General features: G+C 36.1%; 1 protein-coding gene across 2 annotated transcripts in view; it reads left to right on the top strand.

Moving 5' to 3' along the window:
• LOC115441463 (kinesin-like protein KIF13B) overlaps positions 1 to 25,322 on the top strand; it is a 185,759-nt gene that overhangs the window by 101,517 nt on the left and 58,920 nt on the right. For both annotated transcript variants that reach the window (XM_030166263.2, XM_030166259.2), the window contains exon 4: positions 23,501 to 23,628. In XM_030166263.2, coding sequence (XP_030022123.1) covers positions 23,501 to 23,628 — 128 coding nt within the window. The remainder of the gene's footprint in view (positions 1 to 23,500; positions 23,629 to 25,322) is intronic.

Raw genomic sequence — 25,322 nt, 5'->3', positions numbered from 1 at the left:
GTTTTAAGGTTAAAGTGTAACTAGGGTACACACTTTTCTATTTCTATCTTATGATGTATTAGGGGGAAATCCATCGCTATATACAAACCATATGACATAGAATATATACCTATATATCTATTTTATAGAATCTACAGAAATAGAATCCCTAACCTGCCTATGAAACCCTGGACATCGTTGATATCACGTGTGTCTTTATTCAATAGTTTAGTCGATGTTATTAACAACATTAAAACCGGATATTGCAAAGCAGCCGATATTATTTACTTTATACTAGTGTTTGGATTTCGCGAATAGTTTGTTCAAGTGTATAATTCGGTTAAGATACCAATGTCAGACGGAAACTCGATTTCATTGTAACAAGTTGGATTGTTTATATACGTTTCACTATCGTCAAAATAAATTACAACCCAATGTTGTTTATTCAGCTCATCTGTTTGCGACAGATGTGTTGAATTTGAACAATAAACAAATATAAACATTAATTTCGAACCAGTCTATCACATTGCATTGTATTGGCGGTAATCACGTTATCCCATCAGCAATGATGACTTTACAAAATGGAAACCGCAGCGCTCGCGTCCGCCGTCCACCTGTCGCAATTCACAAACGTTTGACCAAAATGCTTTTGATGAATTTCTAGTTGATTATCCCGCCGATGGACTATTGGAAATTAATTTCAGCTAGAAATTTCATTAGCGGAATACCGACGGTCGATCGGTGCCGTTTGGCGGCGCCCGGTGCGCTCGGATCGCGGCCGCTTCCAATGTTTTTGAATATTCATACGCAATAACCAAGTTCTGTGCTATGTTGCGTTAAAATGTTCTGAATCTCGCTTTGTATGCATTGGTGTTTTTAGAGATGTGTTTAAATTTTGCTTCATATGGTACTGTAATAAGAATAGAGAAAGATATTTGACGGTATGTTCCTGATGCGGATACAATTTTTAGTTTCTGAAGGTCATTGGTCCTACAATACACCGATTAAGAATAATTAGCAGATAACATGAAAATTCGAAACGATGTGGAAATCTTTATAATTGATATTCAAGCGAAAGTGCAGTTGAATGAGCGTCTTTCTCCCTCCTTGAGGACAAAGGATGTTTATGTCTATAAAAAACAAAACCTAAATTATTTAACGTATTCGTATATGCACTTGTCCATTTTACGCTCGCTGTTGTGACGCATAACTTATTGTTTTTACCCTATTCATATTATGACAAAATATTTTTTCCCTGATGTATTGATAATTGTTCTCTCGATTTTATAAGTTCACATAGATTTTTTTAAACGTGTAACAGTAATTTGTTTGTTTGAATTTGTTTGAACGTAAATTCTCCTTTATTAGAATTTATATTCGCATGTTTCATTAAAACACAAAGTAAAGACGAATCAAACTTTTGTGTTATTTTATGTTGTTCAAACATACAACACGTAAAATGTTTATGGATGTTTATTGTTGGCATTCCTTTATTACTGTATTTATATACAACTCAATGACGAAACGGGCAAACTTGTTAGCTCTGTATGGTGGTGGCTATGCCACCCGGAGTATTGTGACGTAGACCTTTTTCTGGTGGTAGTATATATTTTATATCCGCCCGGATAGCAACCACCGTACACAAGGTGTTAAAATCCGCCATAGAGACCCACGTAAGTGTGTCGCGTTCCGGGATCAGCCCGTGTAATGTGTATATTCGGTTCCAAGAGGCCGGCATAATTGTGTCGACTGTCGACGGGTAATCATCTGTTCTTCACATTTTATTGTACCCCATTCCACTTACCATACGGTGCAGTGAAGTCACTATGCCGAGCTCCTATGAAAAAAAATATTCCGGTAATGCGTTGTGTATTTCATAATAATACATACATTTTTATGATTTTATTTATAGAATTTGCAAGAACTGATGATACTGGCGGCTAAAGAAACCAAATGTATAAAACGATGTGACGCACTTATAAAAGCAACAATAAATATTTTTCCCTCCTATGTTTTTCTTGGCACTTGCCTGTAGTGTGATTAGATCATAACGAAAACAAATAGTTTTTTTTTTCACAACATTTGTAAGTCATTTAATATATTATTCGATAGTGATCAAAATTTATTAGTCTTAGTATAAAAATATACATACATTTACATATATGTATTTTACGTACAGTAACATTTCTAAGGTATATTTATAGCTATATATGATTCTTTAAAAGCATAAGTTTATTCGCGGTATAAACAGGCTAAAAGTGATTTACGGGCCTCTGTTAGCCTCGGGCGCGGAACCCGGAATTTCGCGAATATTAACATACAAAAATGAAAATTCTAGAAATATTGAAGCGCCTCGCGGAATACCTTTAATGTTTTGAGTAGAATTTATGGTAACATAAAAATCGCTTTTGTGTCTCTTTACGGAGATGATCCTCAGAATAGATGGTAACAACAAGACGTTTTAGAGCCTATTTCACAATGTTCAAGGAATTATTCTCAGCTATTTAACGAAACATGTAAAATAATTATAAGAGGGATCATAATAAACATTTAAACGAAAACTGCATCTATTAAACGATGATATTTACATTTGGTATGCAAACTTAAATACATTTTTAAATCATATTTAACCGGAACATGATTGATGTATTATCGTGGAGACGTTATCTAGCGTTCGTGATTGTGCCGCACGAATCCGGCCGGTGTTCGCGAGTGCATTGTCGTGTTCTTCAACTGTATTAGTGTCGGTATATTCTTCTAAGGATTCTCTGGATTGTTCTAGATTTATGGACGACGAGAGAAATGATCGTTGTAGACTGAAGATGTGTGATTTTAAATGATGTTTATTGAGGTAGTGCAAGACTAGTGTTTCGCTTAAGTATGTCAAGATGGTTAGTTGTCGTGGTTTGTCTGGGGATTAAGTAGTTGTTTAAACAGAGTAGGATATTCGCTTAGAACAAGCTTCTTTATAGGAGGTTAGTCGATCTCAATAGTTATATGAAACGCAACAGTAAAGCTTTTACTTTATGCCGGAATTTTGTGTAATAGTTGTAGATACAGCATACTGCCTTGTACGAGCCGGTCATTCATATAGTTAGCAAAACAAAGCATGACATCACTCTTACAGTCGTTTCCAATAATCGTTCGCAATCTCAATCTTCAATCCCATTCCGAGAATGAACCAATGAAAATAAGTAATTTGTAAGCATTTCGAAAAAAGAACTTTGTTTTGATTGGTCCATTTTTAAGGTAGATTGAAAAAAGCCATTGGGATCGTTTATTGAAAATGGCGGTTACGAACCAAATTAGGTTACAACGGTGAAATAAAAAGTTATATTTTTATAATCTATATCTATCTATACTTATAATAAATCTGTAGAGAGGTCAATTCTGTACATGAAATATATTTCCAAAATAACTATCAGGGGGTGATTAGGGATCGATACTGATGCCAAAAATGCAATTAGTAAAATTTTTGTGTCTGTCTGTCTGTCTGTCTGTTTGTCTGTATAACCGTTATAGAAACAAAAACTACTCGACGGATTTTAACGAAACTTGGTACAATTATTTGTCATACTCCTGTGCTGGTTATAGTATACTTTTCATCACGCTACAATTAATAGGAGCAGAGCAGTGAAGGGAAATGTTGGGAAAACGGGAGAAGTGACTCCATTTTTTAAGCTTCCGTCGCGTGTGCAACCTTAATGGTTAAAGCTACACAGAAATCATTTATGACGGAAATGTTCTCCTTAAAATTATGTAAAAAATATCCCACGACAGCATATGTCTATCTTTTATGGTTGACTCACAATAACACGTGTAACTCCCGATAGCTTAGCAGTTCGAAGCTTTCTCATTATATTTGTCTACTCTTACGTTTATAACACTCTCAGTCATCCCTAATTAAAAAAGTTAACATCATTAAATATTCCATAAAAAAGAATCATAGAAATCGGTACAGAAACACCAAAGTTATACATGAAATACGCTAATAATAAGCCATCACGCGTGAATACTGAATCATGCTACAAGGATTATTTTTGTATATATATATAAGGTCGCGAACGCACAAGCAGGCGGCTTGCTTGGCACCTAGAGGCTAGCGAATCACCTAGCGAGTAGCTTCGTAAAACGAACATTCTCGAACGTTCGCGACCGGCTCCATTTTTGAAGTCCGAAATCCACGCGGGCGAAGCTGCGGGCGGAAGCTAGTTCTGAAATAAAGCTATGATTGCTTCCCATTGTGTGCTGCAACATAGTGTCGCTCCAAAAGCCTTTAAAACTTATGCACAATGTAGACGCAACATAAAGAATGATGGCTCAACTTGAGTCGCGTCTCTTTTGTCACTGCAAGTTTGGTGCAACAGTATTTTAGACGCAATTTATGCACATTGCCTGCTACGTATTAAGACGACGATGTTTCAGCATTCTATCTCCGCAATGGTTGTTTAAATATTACAAGTTTCTTACATGTGTGCGGATGTCTGAGGCAAAAATACAATATGTTTGTTTCAGTTTCGTTGATTTCGTAAGAAACGGAACAATGTACGCTCGAAATTGCACGGTCTTTTATTTGTCTTTTAATATTAAAGTAAATACGAATCAGTAACGTTGCTTTCCAAGGCAGTCGCGAAATTTACACATTACTTCAACGATGCATATCAGCTGATGTCGGGACATCATTCGTTGGAACAAGCCACACTAGATAGTTTTTCAATATGAGCACAGTGATTGCTATCGAGTTAGGTACACAATACACCCACTACCGCATAATCAGTCAGAATTATGTGAATAATAATTTTACCGTACAAAAAGGAGCCTTATAACATTTAAAACTGCCGCATTGACATCAATAACTATTGTTTAGTTTAGCGCATTTAACCACACGTTCGTAAAACCCATTACAAAACAAAACCTCCAATCGCACATACAGACTGCACGCTTTTACCTTTGGCTTGCCTCGAGCGCGCGGCTGTACCCCAGAAATGTCACGTCTCCCTTTGTTTTCCGCCCCATCGGCCGTCAAGCGATAGTTAGTAATCAACGCTCGAGGGTCGCTTTTGTCAAGGCTCCCTGGCTCTTTTGTGTGGGGGCCGATGCCGCCGCATGCACGCCGGATAATCGACGATCTTTGTCATAGTCTTCGACGTTAAGTGCTTTCGTATTTGAATGGGCCGGTGTCACATCGCAGATGGGTTTGCGTTAATTAACGTTTATTGGTTTTTAATGAGTCTAATTTTGCATTGTTTATACTAATAATAAATTGCTAATAAATTGCTTTTACTAAAAAGCAATTTATCGTTGTCAGTGTTATTGTAAGCTTTTTAGGGTGTTATAAATACTTTTTTATGTGATGGCATAACAAAAAAACACATCACTCAGGTTTTTTTTTAATCATTGAACACGAAGAAATCCATTTGAAATTTCGAAATACTTCTTAGTCATAGATCTAATTTAAAAACCTGATACCCAACAACATAATTTTGATTCAAACAGGTAACTCCACTTTAATAGAACTAAAAGATTCGGTATCACACGACACCGTCACAGGCACGATTGTTCACGTACGAAACGAGTAGTACACGAGAGTGTTTCAAATAACGATCCGGCAATGTGCGAAGTCATTGGCGGGTGTTGCGATGTATTGGACGATTTGGTGCTCGTTCCGCCCTGCTCGACGATATTATACGTCGTTCAGCTGTTCAGCCGTTTGTGTCGTTTTGTTGCATCTTTGTTATTTGAATTTTAACTGTGACGTGATGTATATATAATAGTTTTTTAATCGAAGCTCGACTCGGCAAAGTGGCTTTACCTGATGTTAAGCGAAATGAAGCCCAAGGAAAGTGCCGACCGGCAAAAGAAACAGGCATTCCGAAGCGGTCGGCACAGTCATGCCGGCCTGCTTAATTGCTTCTTCACGCTCCGCTTAAAGGACCCTAAATTATAGGCAGGAGGGAACATGTATGCTGGCAAACCATTCCACAGTCTGATGGTGCGGCACTGGTATCACTGGACTTTTAGTTCGCGCGGAGTTGAAAAACATCACCAAGCTGTGGTTTGCGGAACCACGCTAGCACGCAAGATTCTGGAATGTATATTTTTCGTATTGAGTTTATTTAATTAGGTATTTACACCTTGATATTACTTCAAATTGCATTAGTGCAAAATTTACTATTTTCTAATAGATGTTAAACTCACAGTGAACTAAAAACTTGTAGATTATTTAGTAGCTCCATTTTGCGTAATTTATAATGTGAGTGTATAAATATTTCACAAATATAAATTTCGTCGCCAAAAGTGCACGTCATAATGACAAATAAACCAATACGTTTTCGCGACGCGACGCTCTGTTGACTGAAGACTGAAGAGCGGCGGGGCGGCGCTTACGCACCAATCTTGGCCTGTTGCCATGCATAATAGCTAAATTCGCGAATATTACTTCCTGAGACCCCAGCCAGCCGCTCTTGGGGAGTTTTTGGACGCGTCTACCGCTTCCAATGTACTCCACGATTGGATTATATCCAAGTTTCCGTAACCACATGTCTATTGCGGAAATGGTCCAGATTACATCACTTTTTGTAGGTAGTAGTTACGTTCGCCTTTATTTGGATGGGTATTTATTTTTGTAGGGTTGTTTGACGCAGGATCACTTGCATAAATTATTTTGTAAGAAATTATGCCTTCGACATAATACAAGAAGACTACAAATACAAGAATATACTTACAGACTATTACATCTGAACCACGTATATTGAATAGGTCGAGGAATAATTTATATATAATTTATAGTATATTATATGTATAACACAAATTTGTTCCTAGCAAAAGTAAAGAGAGAAATATGTAGCGCACAGATAGTTTCGCTCCATCTCGTCCTGACAATATAACTTGTTTGATTAAGGGAAAGTGGCCGAGTTGGTCGACGACTTTGGCCTTCAGTACGCTGAAACTAGTCTTGATATGTGTTTGGGGTCGATGTGAAATGCGCTGTCTTCGCCCTTGGTCAGCTTAATTAAGTTTGTAACAGTTGTAGAATTAAAGAATAAAAGGTCATAAAAAATACTCATATTGTGTGCATTTAGTGTAATTTAATTTTGGTCCTGTGTTATTCAATCTAGTAAATATACTCATATCTACCGAACAATCACTGGCTTGCAGAGCGTTGGTGAATGAGATAGATGAAGCCATAGAGGCTGGCATGCAGTGGCGAAGCGTCCATATAAGCCGATTCCTACCGGGTTACCTTTTGTAAATGAATTAAAATTAATAAAAGAAAAACATCCTATAATTAGAACAAAAATAGTATACTCAAACAAGTCATCTTATACTTATTCAATTAAATCAATACTTCAATAATAACGGTACATAGTATCAATTCGTTAAATCGTAACTCGCGCGCAGTGCTCGCGCCTCATAGTGTTCGAAGTGAACCCGGCCGCGCATAGCTTCCCTCGCGATATTGTTGTCTCTTTCACACGCAGCGCGGTGTCTTTGTCTAATCTTTTGGAAGTGACGTAAAAATATATGTGTGCGTGCGTGTATGTGTACTTCAGGGTAACCCGAGAATTTGCGGCTTCATGTTGAGCCAAAGGCGCGATTTTAATAATTTAGAATGTATAATTAGTGTTTGTGTATAGTGTGCGTTATTAATTTTTGTTAGACTCTTTTAGGTACATATGTTCAAAATATGTGATTATTTTTTAAATTTAGAGTTTAGAATTAATGTTTATGTTAGAAGGAAATTATTAAGTATTATGATATTGCACTGACTTTATTTTTATCGTGAAATGTGTATTACTTACTTCTGCAGAAAAAAATATTTCTTCGGGTTCCCATTTGAAAATTTTCACCCTTCGCCACTGCTGGCATGTGTCACTTTATATGTGTGGTACATTTTATTAGAGTTCACAAAAAAACTGTTGAACCTCATAGAAGTTTTCATGCTGTGACAGCCTGTAATTAACTCTTGGTCTCTCGTGGCTCGCCGGCGAGCCAAGACAGCTACATGACATTTGCGTGTGTCACGGGATTATAACCTTATATACTACATAATAAGGTTATTTTTCCGTCACACGCGTAGCTGTCAATGTTTGGCGGCAAACATTCAGCTACCTGTACATATTTGAAAATAAAATTTTGACAAGTCATGACGAGTTAAAACAGCACTGCAGTAATTACTTACTGAAATGTAACAAATAACTATGTAACTATGTTTTGTTGGCTGTTCAAATAAATAAATAAATAAGTCAAATAGTGACAGTCGAATACCAAATAAAGACATGTTTTTGGCTTTGACACAATTCGAAATTTTGAAAATTTTCATACACTATTCAGACTTAAAAATTCCGAGCCACGTTCCCGCTTTCTTAAGGAAGGGCCTTACATTTCGGTAGAGAAAACACAAACTATCGCAGTTATTACTCAGCCCGGCTCGCACTTTGGTACAAAAACAATGCGCGAAAAGTAGGACGCGTCTGAAACGCGCCTCAGTTTTCTAGCACGAACTAAAACACTAAGTTTCCGCGTTCTTATTACTCTCTGGGGGTGAGGTGGCGCGGCGTTACGATGGTCTTGGCGCTGCACTCACCTACAAACGCGCCGTATTGAGATATTAGAGATCGGTTCGCTTAGTTCCACTCTGTGAGATTCGGCGGAGTTTTATCTTTCTTTCTCGTATTGGTTTAAACATGTTGTTTGTTTTCATGGTCAATTTTATTTATGTGAAATAGGCACTGAGAGTCTTAAATCTTAATATCAGACCAGCATCAACTTTAATTACGGTACTGGTGTCTTTAAACTCTATCTCTCTTTATAGGTAAATACATTTCATATTTATACAATTGAATCAGTTAACATTATTGCGGTTTTGTTATCTTAACGGTTTTGTTGCTATTACTGCGGTTTATGCAAATGGTTTTCTCTCTAAGAGGCAATATCGCTGCCTATAAACATCTGTTTACGATATCTTGTAGTTTATTGGAGTAGCTGACGATCTGTTGGTTTTATTCGAATGTTGATGAGTTTGCTAAACCCAAATACGGGTCAGTGGGCCACCAGAGAATGATGGACAATAATAGCGAAATATAAAGGAAAGATATGCTACTTCCTTTTAATGCTTGTGATTAAATTCCAGTATCAGTTGTTTAATATATCCTTTAAAATTATAATAACAATTATAGATAACTAATTTGTTCTAGTTACTTCAACCTATTTGTAAGCATTGTTGAGATGTGAAACTAGTTATTAGTGTAGAGGACTGTATATTTAAGGTAAATACAAAATACAAAACTATAATGATGGTTACGTTCGGTGGTCTCGAAGTCAAGTCCAATATGGCACCCGTCCGTCCTTCCTGTCATCGGTGTTGCCAGCGCGTAAAGGCCATAAACACCCACGCGAGGCATAGACAGGCTCCCCGGGTTGAAGATCTTCAACATGCTGGTAGCGGGCAGATGCTGTTGTAGGAGCGACGAATGATGCCTCCCTTTGTCTTAAGATCTGCTACCCGCGCCACGCCATCTTCTCCAGGGTAGGTCTTCATCACACGCGCCATCTGCCATAGAAGCGGCGGAGTCCTGTCCTTGACTAGGACAAGAGCTCCAGACTTGAGTTCTCCGAATGAAGACTGCCATTTCGTTTTCTGCTGCAGTGAGCTGATATATTCGGAACTAAAACGATTCCAAAAGTGAACTTTGATACATTCCATTCTTTTATAACGGTCTAGTCTGTTGATGTTGCTTGATGGTATTGGTTGCTGGGGTATAGACATCAGTGGTCGCCCTATGAGGAAATGAGCAGGAGTTAAAGGAGTTAGGTCTTGTGTGTCAGTGGACATAGGTGTAAGGGGACGTGAATTCAGAATAGCTTCAATTTGAACCAGACATGTGTTTAGTTCCTCATAGGTAAGGTGAGTCAACTGCAATATGCGACGGAGATGATGTTTGGTTGATCGAACGGCGGCTTTCGCTACACCATTAAAATTAGGGCTGTAAACAGGCGAAAATTTAAACGAGATGCCTTTTAAGGCGAGATCTGAGGACAAACTGGACTCTGATATGATTTTGTTTAATTCATTGTGACAACCAACAAAGTTGGTGCCATTATCTGAAGTAATGGTCTGGGGTTTGCCGCGGCGTGAAATAAACCGCTCAAGTGCTGCCAGGTATCCTTCTTTTGAGAGGTCTGTAACAAGCTCAATGTGAACAGCTTTAATGGCAAAGCAAACAAAGATGCAAAGGTAGGACTTTGTGAGCCTACAACCTCGGCCCTTACGGTCAGCTATCATTACAGGACCAGCATAAACTACTCCACAATTGAGAAATGGAAAATCTAATTGTGTTCTGGTTGTAGGCAGTTGTCCCATGATGGGCTGAACTTGCTGTGCTTTAAACCGAAAACATTTAATACACCCTTTAACTACCAATTTTGACAAGTTTTTTCCCCCGAGAGGCCAGTATGCTTGGCGTATATGGGCTAATAATAATTGGGGTCCTGCATGACATAATTCTTTGTGTTTTAAATGAAATATTATTTTTGTAATATGATGCTTGCTACATAATAAAATAGGATGCTTAGTGTCATAACTGTATGGGGAGTTATCAAGCCTTCCCCCCACTCTTATTAAACCCTCAGGGTCTAAAAATGGTGATAATGATAAAAGGCGATTTTTGGCTGGCAATGGCTTTTTTAAATACAGAATATGATATTCTTCAGGGAACATTTCAAGTTGTGCATTATGTAAAATAAAGGTTAAAGACTTATGAAGCTCTGTTACTGTGATGGGGCCAGATAGTTTGTCTGTTTTGTTTCGACAATTTTTAATGAACCTAAAAATGTAGGCTACTATTTTTTGTAATTTTATAAAATTGGAATGTTTTAATAAGAGGGAGTGCCATTCTGAATTTTCTGTAGTGGTGCTGGAAAAATGAGACACAATATCTGGCAATTTACTATCTTTGCATTTGCTTGGCATGCTAGGCCATCCTGATTCATCATTTGCTAGGAAAGATGGACCCGACCACCACAGGTCACAATCTTTGATGAGGTTGGCAGACAACCCACGAGAAACTAAATCAGCTGGGTTGTCTTTAGACGGCACATAACTCCACAAATTTCCAATAGTACATTCTTGAATCTCATGACATCGATTACGCACAAATGGTTTAAGCTTGTTAGTGGGCATTGATAACCAACCTAACACAATGGTTGAATCACTCCAAAATCTGCATTTAGTTATGGGTAGTGCGAGTGATTGAGTGACTTTTTTGCATAGTCTTGCACCGAGCAAGGCTCCACAAAGTTCAAGCCGAGGGATTGTTGTAGGCTTGAGGGGTGCTACTTTGTTTTTTGAAATAAGAAGTTGTGTTTTCACAGTCTGGTCTTGCTTGAGAGACCTAACATATACGCATGCTCCATATGCACGCTCTGAGGCATCAGTAAATGTGTGTAATTCAACAGATATATAGTCATCAATGAGAACCCAACGTGGTATTCTCAATTGGTTGAGGTAAGGTAAGGTGTCAACAAAAGACAACCAAAGATTTTTTAACTTCATCTAACACTTCATCATCCCAGTCACATTTATTTCCATCAGCCCATAGCTTTTGCATGACCATTTTGGATTGGACAATGCAAGGCCCTACTAACCCTAAAGGATCAAATATTTGACTAATGATGGACAAAATGTGCCTTTTAGTTATCTTTTCATGGTTTTCTATCCCTATGGAATATGACAACATGTCTTGGTGAGCGAGCCAGTTTAAACCTAAAGTCTTACAACTCATGTTACTGTTGTTTGACAGGTCGACAATGGATTCAGGCTGAACTTGAGTGGTTATTTTTAAATTATCAATTTCTTTAAGTATTTCATGACTATTTGATTTCCATTTATGCAACTTAAATTTGGCAGAGGCCAAAACATTGATAATTCTCTTGCTTAATTCAATTGTCTCAGTAAGAGTGCTGCCTCCACTGAGCAAATCATCAACATAAAAATCACATTCAATTGACCGCTTAACTTGACTTGAAAATTGATCATCACAAACTGCAGATGCTAGACTCACAAGACATTTTGTAGCTAAATAAGGTGCCGAGGCGGTTCCATATGTCACTGTATTAAGGGTGTAAGTTTTTAAAGGTTGTGACTTGTCATATCGAAAAATAATTTGTTGAAGTGATCGTTGGCTAGGTATGATATTAATAGCTCGATACATTTTCTCTATATCTGCTGCAATAACGAATTTGTGCTGTCTAAATCTAGTAAGAATAGAATGCAAATCATTCTGAATCACCGGACCAACCATTTGTATGTCATTTAGTGAAACACCAGTGGTTGTGACTGCTGAGGCATCAAAGACAGTCCTAAGTTTGGTTGTTGTGCTTGATTCACGTAATACACCATGATGTGGTAAATAATAATTGATTCCTGCTTTTTCTGATGGATTTGACTTATGGTTTTCTGTCATATGTCCTAAGCGCTCATATTCCTGCATGAATTCCATGTACATATTTTTAAAAACAGGATCACGTTGAAAGCGACGCTCTAACGACAAAAATCTGTATTTGGCCATTTCATATGAGTCACCTAAAACTTTAGGATCATTTTTAAGAGGCATTGTTACTACAAAACGACCATCATCATCACGATAAGTGTTAGAGTTAAAACTTTGTTCACACAAGCGTTCTTCTGTGGATAGAGAGTGCTTTGTTGACACACTATCAATTTCCCAGAACTTAGTAAGATCATGACTCAGTTCTATATAAGAAAAATTGCATTTAAAAGTGGTTGAAGAAATAGGCCTAGCAACATAACCAGACACTATCCAACCCAATTTAGTCTCATAAAGCTTGGGTTGATTTTTGCCTAAATCAATTGAAGAGGAACCTAATACATTCCAGAATATTTCAGCGCCCACTAATATGTCAATAGCTGCTGGTTTATAAAATAATTGATCAGCAAGTTGAATACCCGAAGGAAGGGCTATTTGCTTAATGTTAATAAATGTAGACGGTAAGCTTTTTGTGATTTCAGGTAGAATAAGGCAATGTAAATCAACTCTATAGTCACCATAACGAGATTCGAGTATGAGATTGCAAGATTGTGTACTATTAGAGATTTGATTGTTAATACCTGTCACTGTGCAGTCGGAACTGCGTCTTGACAAACCCAGCTTGGTGCACAAGTCGTCTGTGATGAAATTAGCAGTGCTGCCATTGTCGAGCAGCAACCGTGCGTCATGCTTGTCGCCCTTGCTGTCTGCCACCCTCACCATGGCTGTGGAAAGTAAAATGTGGGGAGCAGAAACATGCATAGCATTGGTGGACAAAGCAACATTGTTAGCAGTAGTAGGCATAGGGTCAGTTGCAGCGGGTGCGTTTGGATTATTCAAATGCAATAAGGTATTATGTTTAAATTTGCAATATTTGCAATGAGATAAGCTGCAGTGTTTGCTCATGTGCCCAGGCTTTAAGCAATTTAAGCACACCTTGTGCTCTTTTAGCTTTTTTCAATGCGACACTCAACGGTAAGCTTTCTGAATGTTTCACAGCTGAATAAAAAATGATCATGCTTACACAAAGGACATTTAGGTACATGCTTTTGATGATGTGAATTGTCATTATTATTTGAAGCAATAATAAAACTTTTTTGTTTAGTAGGTTCTGACTTGGCCTTAACATGCTTATTTCCTATTGTTTCCAAAACTATTGCCCTGCCGTTAAGAAATGAGCAAAATTCAGACAATGTAGGCATATGTGATAAAGTATTTTGATGTTCTTCCCACAATTTACTAGTGGTAATATCTAACTTAGTAGACATCATATAAATTACAAAAAGGTCCCAATTATTAGTAGCCTTTAGTGAAGTTAATGCTCTTATATTTTTGTTTGTGAGATCAATTAAATGTCTTAAACAGCTACTGGACTCCTTTTGAATAGATTCTGCTTGATACAATGCTTGTATGTGGTCATTAATTAATAGTCGGTTATTGTCAAATCTTTCACAAAGTAACTCCCAGGCAATTATATAGTTTTCCATGGTAAAATCAATATTTTTAAGAATTTCTGATGCTGTGCCTTTGACTGCAGAACGCAAGTAGTGGAATTTATCTATGTCGTTTATACTTATATCATTGTGTATGAGAGAAATATATGTGTTTTTGAACTCTAACCAGCAATGATAGCTCCCGTCAAAGTGTGGAAGGTCGATTTTGGGTAAGCGCACAAAATTCCTACCTGATTCCTTGTTGTTGGACGCTTTGTGCAGACTTCTCCTGAGGGCTAGCCACGGAGAGAAGTTGACGGGCTTGAGCGAGCAGCGCGTAGTACCGCGACTCGAACTGCTCTCGTTCGTCGTACGCTTCCTCGGGGACTCGCTAAGTATTTCTATATCGCACTGTAAGGTGTCAAAATTTGAATAAATTTGTTCGAAATTATTAAATCTGCGTTCTAGTTCGATTAGTTGCAGGTCTGATAGGCTAGGGCATGGCGTAAGCATAAGCACGTGCTTTTCGAAAATTGTTAGTTTTGCTTTTAAAGTAGACCTTAATTTTATTAGTTGTTGTAATTTGTCTGAATTAGCCATTGTGAATTATGAAATGGGCAGGGGATTTGCAAATTGGGAAGGGAAATAATAGGAACGAGCTCACCGACACGTGTCTACCCAATCTTGAAATTGATTCTTGTTTCTTGATCTGCGTTTTGTTCTTTTGTTTGTGAAGGACCATTTGTTGAGATGTGAAACCAGTTATTAGTGTAGAGGACTGTATATTTAAGGTAAATACAAAATACAAAACTATAATGATGGTTACGTTCGGTGGTCTCGAAGTCAAGTCCAATATGGCACCCGTCCGTCCTTCCTGTCATCGGTGTTGCCAGCGCGTAAAGGCCATAAACACCCACGCGAGGCATAGACAAGCATAATATTATAAAGAAAACATAATCAGGAATAGAAATATTGGAATGGACTGATTATAACAAAACCTGCGACTGTAGAAAATAATTTAATTGCTTTATCGTTTAGAACACTCACACGTCCTGAACATGTTAATCTAAATTAATTCAACCCACTCTACTTGCAACGTACTATTCGGCATTGTTAATTTAGTAGACTTCGTGTCGTAGCTAACCGAAAGTTATTCGAGCAAGTTCGCTTCAAGCTCAGATTATAGCTAAACTCTACATATAAATTCTCATTTGCAATAATTTGTTCTAGAAGTTTTGTAATATAGGTACGTAGGCCAGCCATTTTTCAGTAGTTGCCAAAAGCTACGCGATTGTAGACTTGCGTAGGCATGAGCTACGTGGGGGCTACGCCGTAGGCACGTAGGTCTACGATACAGAAGCTCTACTGTTTTGTTTTTTTTTAATTGAATGTTTTAATAGCGAATAGTTATTGTTATTCTTAAGTTAAATATAGTTAATATTACATATTAATAAACTTTGGGAAATTAATTGAAAGTATCTACGAAACTGTAAAATACTGAAAATATAAATGTTTTATGTATTTCGTTATAATTTAATTCTGTCACTCATTAGTAATTCCATGGTTAAAATGTACATTTACAAAACAAATGGCGGGGTGTTCAGTGTAACAAAGAGGCGTGGAGCGTGAGGAGGCGCCGCGTCCGGGTGACCCACAACCGCAGGTGTCAGCCGCGCCGCCCGCGCTCCGTGGGCCCGACGGATGCGACCAACTAAACGTGCTATTTGAATAGAACTAATGACTCGGGCTTACCTCGGTTAAGTAATGGGTGCATAGTTTTGTTGTTGTTATATTATTTTGGCCTATAAAGATATGTAATATGTTTCAAAATTATGTACATTTTTAAAAGTTTAGTGTAAGTTTTTTTTTAAATGCTTTTCTCAAATAAACATATATTGGATTAAGTTTCTACAATTTGGATCAAATAAAGCAATATTTAATTTAGAATGTCGCGACTAACTGTAATAACGTTTAATAAAACAAACCGTATACTAAAAACGCTAAATTGATCGCTCAAAGAACAATTCCTTCCGCCACATTATTTGTATTGAAGCGAAATTGGCGGCGTCGTTATACCGCATTCCGACCGTTTTGAGGTCAATTCGGATGGAAAGATTCCGTTCGCAGATGGCAGAGCACGCCGAAGACGCTAATGGTTGTTACATATTAAGCTTATTTGTGGCGCTTATATATTTTTATAGCGATGTATATAGTTTGTGTTGGATGGTGTTTCTACTGTTTATGGGCGGCAGCGGCACGGAACCCGACATGAATTATTAATACTAATTAGATTGTAGCCCACAATGCTATAAATATTAATTATTTATTTATAAATAATATAATTTATTTTAATAGTTTGCTTACATATATTACAAAAGGGAAGCCGGCAGGAATCAGTTTATAATTTATATGGACCCTTTGCCACTGATGGACGGTCGTATCGCTTACCACCAGGCGAAAGCAAGCTCATCTCGTCATTCAAAGAAATAAAAAAATATGTGGTTGAATGAATACTAGACTTGTATAAGAACTCGGATATACGAATCGATACAGTTCTGGCGTAATTTGTACGTGGACTTACAAATACGCTGTCGCGAGGACGAGCTCTAACGACCTCATATGTGCCACAACTGTGATAGATTAAGAAATTGTAAAAAGCGACGCTCGCCGTATTTACGGTGCGAATTATAAATAATTGCACGATAAAAATGCCTATTTAATAATTAATAATCGTATGCAAATTTGTACGATTAAAGCGAGACTGGCAAAGTTACATACTGTCACCATTACAACTTTTCAAAACTGTTTATTGTTAAATATCTGTTATCTAAAGTTAATAATAGAAAACTTTTGTATAAATCGTTTATCTCCATAAAGGGAAAGAGGGCTGGGAAATTGATGAATGTGCAGTCCAACTTAAGATTGAAAATAATTTTAGTTTCAGACTTTGATTGAAACTTGCTCTGGGTATTTTCTTGAAGTTTTTGTGTTAGCATTTTTGTGATGTATATTATAATTTGTCTTGAAAATACAATAATTGAGTTCTGCACCACTTTTCAATTATATAAATGAATAGCATAATATATTATATAGCTTTATACAGTATCTAATATATCGCGCATATTTAATAACTTGCTCGTCTGCGTAGGTACTTCTCACGAAACTAGATTTCGCGCGTTCCTATAAAACACATTTACGTTGTTAATTGAAGCGTTGAACGGTTTTCCATGTTCAGTATCAACATCGAGATCGTAGTTTTAACCGTTCGATATTTATTTTCATTAATTATTGAAAGCTCGCGCGGAGTCGTCTGTGTACGTACAGGGCGGCGCTCGACGAGGTCTAGATTTTCAAACGTCATTAACATCGGCGACTTGAGTAGTCTGTCTAGTTTGTTGCTAACGTATCTAAGTTTCTCTGTTACTTCAACGTACCTGTACGTTGCATGTTTGATTAAATTTGGCTAAAGTTTCGACATATTGCTCTCGGTACGCTGTTATGTTATTGTGACTGTGCGTTGTATCGATTTTGGTAATTGACTTGATTGTCTTTGGCTCGACTTTGTGCTTAATTTCATCATACTTTTAAGCAGTGTTTCTTAACATTTACTGGATAATTATTTTGTGTTTAAATTAATCAGAAGCTTGAGAAGTTAGGGGATATCGTGTGATAACTATTCTATTTAATATAAAAGTATTCAATCAAAAGAAAACGTCACAAAAACTATGCCAAGAAACAATTAGCAAGATTTTCCGCACACCGCAAACTGCCTTCACGGCTGATGAATGGCTCCCGTGACGAGGGGATGACGCGTCTTTTGCTACGCTGGACCGGTGCCAACCGCCAGCGCTGATCATCCTCATTCAAAGCTGCACCGCTACAGGCGATTCAGATGCTAGGTCTCTTTAATCTGTCGTCGAAATTCATGGATTTATTGGATTTTAAGAAAGACACACAGTGAAACGAGTGATTAATAGAAGTAGTTTTTATACTAGTTAACCTTAGTAACCTTAAAGCTAAATTATTTTATGAATTGCATAGCAATAATGAAGCAACATTAATTTTGGACCTATCCAGAAGCTAATTATTTATGGTATTTTTACACAATGTTATTTATATTATGTAGACTCCTTCTACACATAACTATTATCAATATAAATCAAAATACTAGTATCATAACATAAATACAGATACAGAAATAGACATAACGTACATTTTATACAATCGTCACGCAATCCAATTTCCACGAAAAGTACATAAACAAACCGTTTTTCACGGTTTGAACAGAAATATCGGATTGCGAGCTATAAATTCGATTGTGCAGTGTCCGAAAAAGTGAAAACAGATACACGCACGCCATGGGAACCGTTTGATAGATGACATACATATGTTTTCAAGCGGATTGGTCCGCGCGACCGCATGTGCGTGCTCGTACGATGCGACGTCGCGGTATCGCGCGGAGTTATTGCCAACTGATGGTGTTTTGAACGCGTCCCGTGTTTGGCTTTATTTTATTCGTATACCATATGTTGCCATATTTCTATAGTTTTGTGATGGCATAGTATTTTAATCTATTTTTGGTTATATTTTGTTTTCTAAACTTAAATTCTCTAAGGTTTACTAGTAGTATTAAACTGTATACAAGTGTTAATGATGCTACAAGAAAGTAATTTCACGGAACATTTCAGTCCTAATTTAATATCGTTCGATGAGGGATGCCTTTGGATAAATTAATTTAAATTATACAATAACATAATAAATTGTTTGCAAAGACTCTCCTTATATCCAAACTTATTTAAAGTTCTTAAGACAAATGTGAAGAATGAAATATCGCAAAGTTATAATTGCCACGGGTTCATATTAAATAGTGTTACGGAGAAGTGTCAGCAAATAAGTCTTGAAAAGTTTCCAATACAGTTCTAAACAACTGTACTTATTTGTTGTTTTACCTCAATGAATTATTGGGTAAGATATCAAACTCAATGGAGAATAAGTGACTACTTATGCCACACTACGTTATATATACTACTATAAATAAGAATGTTTATGGCTCATAAAAATGTAACGTATTTTGATATTGAATACTGTTCAATAACCACAGAGATTATGTTGAATTTTTCTAATCTTTTAATAATGGATAATTAAGGGTTGTATTTCAATGGTTAACAACTTTCAATTGAATTCATCCGAAGATCAAAAAATCTGCGCTAAATAAATTTTCTCAAATGTCCTAAACACCACAATCGCCTACAAACATACCCGGATAAAACGTATATCCGACAAATTACAAACCCGACACGCGAACGCAATTTTCACGGTACTGCAATATACACAGAAGATATTGCAGCGTGGCCTGTTATCCGCCAGATTTATTCAATCTCGCAGGAAGTCCCTTGTCTCCTGCCGCCCGTGTTTCGCACGCAGTGAAAACGAGCCGGTCCACTTTCGCATGTCAAGCCGTGTCACACGAGCGTTTCAATTAGAATTACATGAGTGTTATACTGATATAGAACGCCTAAAAATTGTTTTACGAGTGATATAGGGATGCTGGTGAAGGGATCCTGGTACTAAACCAGTATAGTATAGTACAAAAAAAGAGATATCTGTCAATAATACTTTCCTTGACATAATTTTGAAATTAGTAGTTCCAAAAGCAGATTAATGTATATATTTACTCCCAATGCCTTACAATAGCGAAAAGCTAAGATATCAATGTATATGGTGTAGTCAACGATAAGGAATAACCAGAATTAAAATACTTACACAAAACGGTAAATATCCCATTATAGTATTCTGGAATACGTCTCCTGGGAGTTAGTCGTAATGACTAGGTTTTCATAGCGTGTACGGTCGCTATTCACGCGTGTACTGCTCGCATCTTAGACCTTCATTGTATGGTACAAAAAACGTTGTATAAGCTACAGGAAAGACTGAAACTATAAATCTAGCTAAGGTAATATCGGCCCTATTAACCTTCAAAATCTTTGTATCAAATATATTTGTTGAACTGTAGACAATTATGACTATTTTACCACCTACCTTCGAACTATTTTAGGTACGTTAAGCGAGGATGTTTTGCAGAATTTATGACTATTTCCTAATTATTATTCATGTTTCTCGTCGTGGGCGGGCGCAGGAATGGCGTAGATACGAATAGTACTAAATAATAGCCGCAGAGACTATTAATTTTACCTTCTGATTTAGTTCAACTAATAAAGGCAAAATAGACTGGATTTAATGATAACCTTTTCAACATGCCAAACAATAAATGCAGCTCTCTGTTACTTTCTTAAAATTAAATAAAACTCTCTTTCTTACTAATGAAGAGTACAATTGTGCTAGAATTAAGCTTTGAATAGCTTAATAAGCAATCTTGTAACATATTACTCGAACATGCAAAGTAATGGTGTTCATCTTTTCATTTCGGCAAAAAATACAATATGTTGAAACAAAAAAAATAAAACATAATAAAACGCGACCTCGTACGTCACGAAAGGGAAAACAACACATACACAATCCGTACGACAGTAGCTATTTGAAGGGAACAAGAAAACGACAATCACCCGATGCGATGCGAAATTTTTTCGCGCGAGAAAATTGCCTCAGGCCAAACATTGATAGAAATCAGTGGCGCGAGTCGCGTACGTATTCAATATAGCGGACGTATCGAAACAACGGCACCGATGAGACGGATGGAATTTATAGTGATTTCATACGACACAGCGGCGCGCGCCACCTGACGCTTCGTTGGCTCAGGACTTATGGGAAATGCGAAATGTACGCGTATATCGTGATAGGAATACGAAGTTTATTTGCTATAGATTTTTTTTTTTGATTTGTAGTTTGTCACGGAATTCAGTACACTCCAATTAGACTGAATATTATTTCAAAACTCTCAAATTTAGATTACTCGTCTTGATCACATCTACAATCGCACTAATTTTAGAGACTAAACACGCTGCGCCGTTAGAGTAATTATTAAATACGAGTACACATATCTAAAGCAAACGAGTAAACTGAGGCATAATACACAATTTAAAAAATGGCAACAATTTTTACGCTTGAATGAAGTTCAATCGAAATAAACTTATACCGCCCACAACGTCTTCCTATTTATTCGGTTTTAAGGTGGTAGCTCAAGGTCCATTTTCATACATTTTGTTTCGGCTTTAATCTGGGTAACTAAACAAGTATTGGCAAGTAAAGAATTTAAATTCACGTCTAGTTAGTGATTAGTTCTCGCAGTTGAAAGAAAAAATGTAAAAATAATTAATAATCATGGATATTTCTGCCTTTAAAATTTCGTCATATTAAATTTTAAAGGCCGAAATATCCATGATTATTAATTATTTTTACGTTTTTCTTTCAACTGCGAGAACTAATCACTAACTAGACGTGAATTTAAATTCTTTACTTGCCAATACTTGTTTAGTTACCCAGATTAAAGCCGAAACAAAATGTATGAAAATGGACCTTGAGCTACCACCTTAATGAACACATTTCAGTCAATGTTTTTTGAATAACATTCGAGATCGTTTGATGTCAATAGTTTTGAGAATTTCACTTTTATTGTGTTTGTATTTTACATGAGAAATTCAATCATACGAGAAGTTTTATTGGTTGACACTTGTTATAAACTACAGCTTTGATATCTATTTTCTTTGAATCGTTTAAAGTATATCTTAATAAGAATTCTATTCAAGCTAAATAAAAAAAAAATGGATTTGCTAAGAATTTAGCGGCAGTTTCTCACGGAGCCGATTGTTGTTGATAATATTGAATCACTTTGGGCTCGTAAAATGTATTTGTTTAGGGTCTGCGTGTTGTGTATTTACTAGTGTTTGATGTATAAGACAAAGGTATAAAGAGTGTCCGCGTTATTTAATAGAATTACGTGCAAACTTCTAATATACATATAATGATAGCAGATTGATTTGTTTACAATTTCCATCAAAAAAAGCATATTAAGATTTTTGCTTTCATCAAATATGTAGAAGTTAACTACATACATTCTACGTATTTTGAACACATGTTATATAAAATAAATGCAAGTTGGATTTGTGAAATTCACATTCAGTCGAAACGTGCAGGCAATACGGAAGTGACCGCGCGATCTGACGACAATTCGACACAATCTCTGTTATTGAATGTTGACAATGACGCGGAATGAATCGACTGCGTGGCCTTTATCCGTTTTTATGGTTTATTTGATTTTCATAAATTGATAGTACGGTCATACACTTGGGTATGTCGTTTTCAATATTCAATAGTAGAGGTATTTTGTATACTAGTGTCTATATCCCGTTAATAGTATTTATTTATGGTACCAAGAGGAAATCATAGCAATTCATACAGTCCAGTTCCTATCATGTCTCAAAGACTACCTGATTCAGTAATCGCGCTTCACACCTGAGAAATATCATATTATTTCCTGTCTACATATTATATTCGATTAAGTATAATATTAAAATTTTCGTGGATATCCGACTTTTCTTTATGATTTCTGAATTTATTTGAATTCTAGAGTCACATAAAAGTGGTATGAAAAGAGAATGGATACGTTTTATCGCTAAATGCAGTTTTGGGTTGAATAAAAGTTTCCACCGACCCGCTAATGAGGTCGCCAAGAAGCGCACCACTCGCATTGGAGTTTTAATAAATTTGCAAGTATAATTTGGCCACATAAAAGACTGAGAAAAATTGACGCGACGGATAAGGATTTTGTAATTAAGTTGAGAATGAAAGGTTTTATGCATGTTTAATGTAGTAGTATAAGAAAGTAATTGAAATTGGTACATTAGTTTATTACATACATCTTGCTACAAAATGAAACGTCATAAAAACAAGCATTGGACCATTGTAATGGGCGTATGATTCAATTTCCTGTTTTATTATCATAGAGCATAAAAAAAATGGTGAAGTCTTATCTTTATATTGTGTTATATTAAATAAGCCATAAAAATACTTTTTAAAAATTATAAACTACAAAAAATTTGATGTTACACATATTGTTATTAAGAATAGGAAGAAAACTGTACAAAAAGTACCAGTAGGTGGTGAAAATACAGATTTTTGGTACGCGTCGTATGCCGCATTAAACGCTGCCGGCACACGTCAGAACAAATTGCATCGGTAATGGAAAACAAGTTTCGCGTGTGCTCGTTCGCCGCTACATAGTCAAAAACTGGTCTAAACTCGAAAACCGTTTTAATGGTTTTCGTTACTTGCTATGATCCGACTGAAATAAGTAATCATTTATCAAAGCTAAAGATGTTTGAAGTCGATTTACCAAAACATTTATATTCACGTATTTTAATTAGCAAACTTATTGCGTTCGTTTCGATATATTTGTCATACTATTTTAGTGTAATTTAAAAACGTTTGTATTTAATTTGACCTGTTGAAATTAATTATAATAATAACGTAATGAAGATACTAATAAACTCTCCTAATATAAATAAAATTATGAATTGCGAATACAATATTAGACTATAATAAATAATGTAATTAAGCTACAATTTAGTTTATCAATTGTTTTAGGTTCCGGCAAGTCGTACACGATGATGGGCTCCCCGGGGGCGGATGAGGGCGGCATCATACCGCGGCTCTGCGACGCGCTCTTTGAAAGAATCGCGAGACAGCAGACGCCGCCTACGCTCACCTACAAGGTAATGTATTCCTATATTATAAAGCGGAAAATATTTGTCTCTATTCGACAAATTCTGTAGCTACTGCACTTATTTTGTAAATTGTCTGCAAAAATGGACCCTAACACGGGCGGAGAAGGGTCAAAGCTTGTATCTGGTATAATTGTACACGAAATGAATTTAATTGAAGAGCTTTAATTGAAGAGCTTTATAATTTAAAATAAGTCTACTGTTACTAGTCTAGTTACACGAAATAGCCTTTAGCTTTGATTCATTTGATACTTAGCAAATTCGAGTATAATATTTACAAAGTTTAACTTAAAACTTAATCAAACGTTATTTTAATTCAATTAAGAACTAAGCATCAATATATATGTAATACTGTGGACATTGTAGCTAATATTCTCTCTGCAAGAAGATTTGCAAAATATTTTTTCGGTCTAATCCTCTACGTCTGAAGAATTAATGTAATCTAGTTAGGCGGACTGTAGAAACCATACCTACACTTCTACCTATTAATCCTTTTCACTCCTATATACGCGGTGACTAAACGAAAAAGGATTAGTCTAGAAGTCGGGGCTTTTCGGTGCTATGGCCGGGAAATTTAATTAAGATTTATACATATTTAACATGTTTGGAAAGGTCAGTGCTTTTCGTGTTGGTAGTGAATGTTTAATTCTGTGATAATAGTGTGTTTTAGTTGTTAAATGTACAGTAATTCGGGATTTGAAATCTCATTCGTCTCGTATGCGTAGTTTGTTGATAGTTTAGTGATATTTTTGTTAACGCGAATGTTAGACATTGAAATAAAATTATTTTAAGGTAAATATTGTAACTTTGACTGTTCGGACGATCAAAATGACCATGAATGTTTTGCAATCTTCGAAACTTCGGGAAAAATTACAACGTAGAAAACCACGATCAAATCCGTAAAATATTTTTATTTTAATAGTTGATAGTTATTTATAGTTATGTATTGCTACATCATCGGGGACATTGGATTAACATAATTTTTAAGCGTGAGGCAAATTTGTTGTATTTACTAAAACAATATAAAAAAATCAAAAAATGTTGATAAGTTTTATACTGTAAAACACTTTATTTCCAATATCTATATTTATAAACACTTTTAGATAGATTATGTTTTCAATATGTATTTTTATGACCTAAATTAAAGTTCAAAATTGTCTGAATCATATTACAAGCATATGTTAAACAAAACACCGATGATCGTTCATCGTATACAACAAATATGATTCCTTTGATGTTTGTTTACATTTACCTTTAATGATGTAACAAATCACAGACCGTGTCAACAATGTAGGTTAATTTACTTTATAGTTTACGCAGTACTCGGAGCAACCAATCGCATGCAGTCTACGGTCTTGTAAATAAAATGTGTGAAACCCAATTTCGTAATTTTGTCAGGCTATTCTTGGTTGTATAAAATTGGGAATTTCGCAACGTTGGTATTTGTTTTTGAGCTATTTATCCATAGTTACTATGCTTCGAACCATTGATAAACTCCAACTCAAAAGTAAAATTAGATCATTTGTCCTTTTAGTGTCGGAAACTATTTCAACATTTAGTCAGGTAAAGAATAAAAAGAAGATAATAAGACTTACTAATTTTATAGATTTGTTTATTCCGTCACGGATATTCTACAATGTATCAATCTGATGTCAAGTATAATGCAATTAAAAACAACGTTAACC

This window comes from Manduca sexta, chromosome 25 (genome assembly GCF_014839805.1).
Source record: "Manduca sexta isolate Smith_Timp_Sample1 chromosome 25, JHU_Msex_v1.0, whole genome shotgun sequence".
NCBI classification, from domain to species: domain Eukaryota; kingdom Metazoa; phylum Arthropoda; class Insecta; order Lepidoptera; family Sphingidae; genus Manduca; species Manduca sexta.
This window is presented reverse-complemented; position numbering and strand designations above follow the sequence as displayed.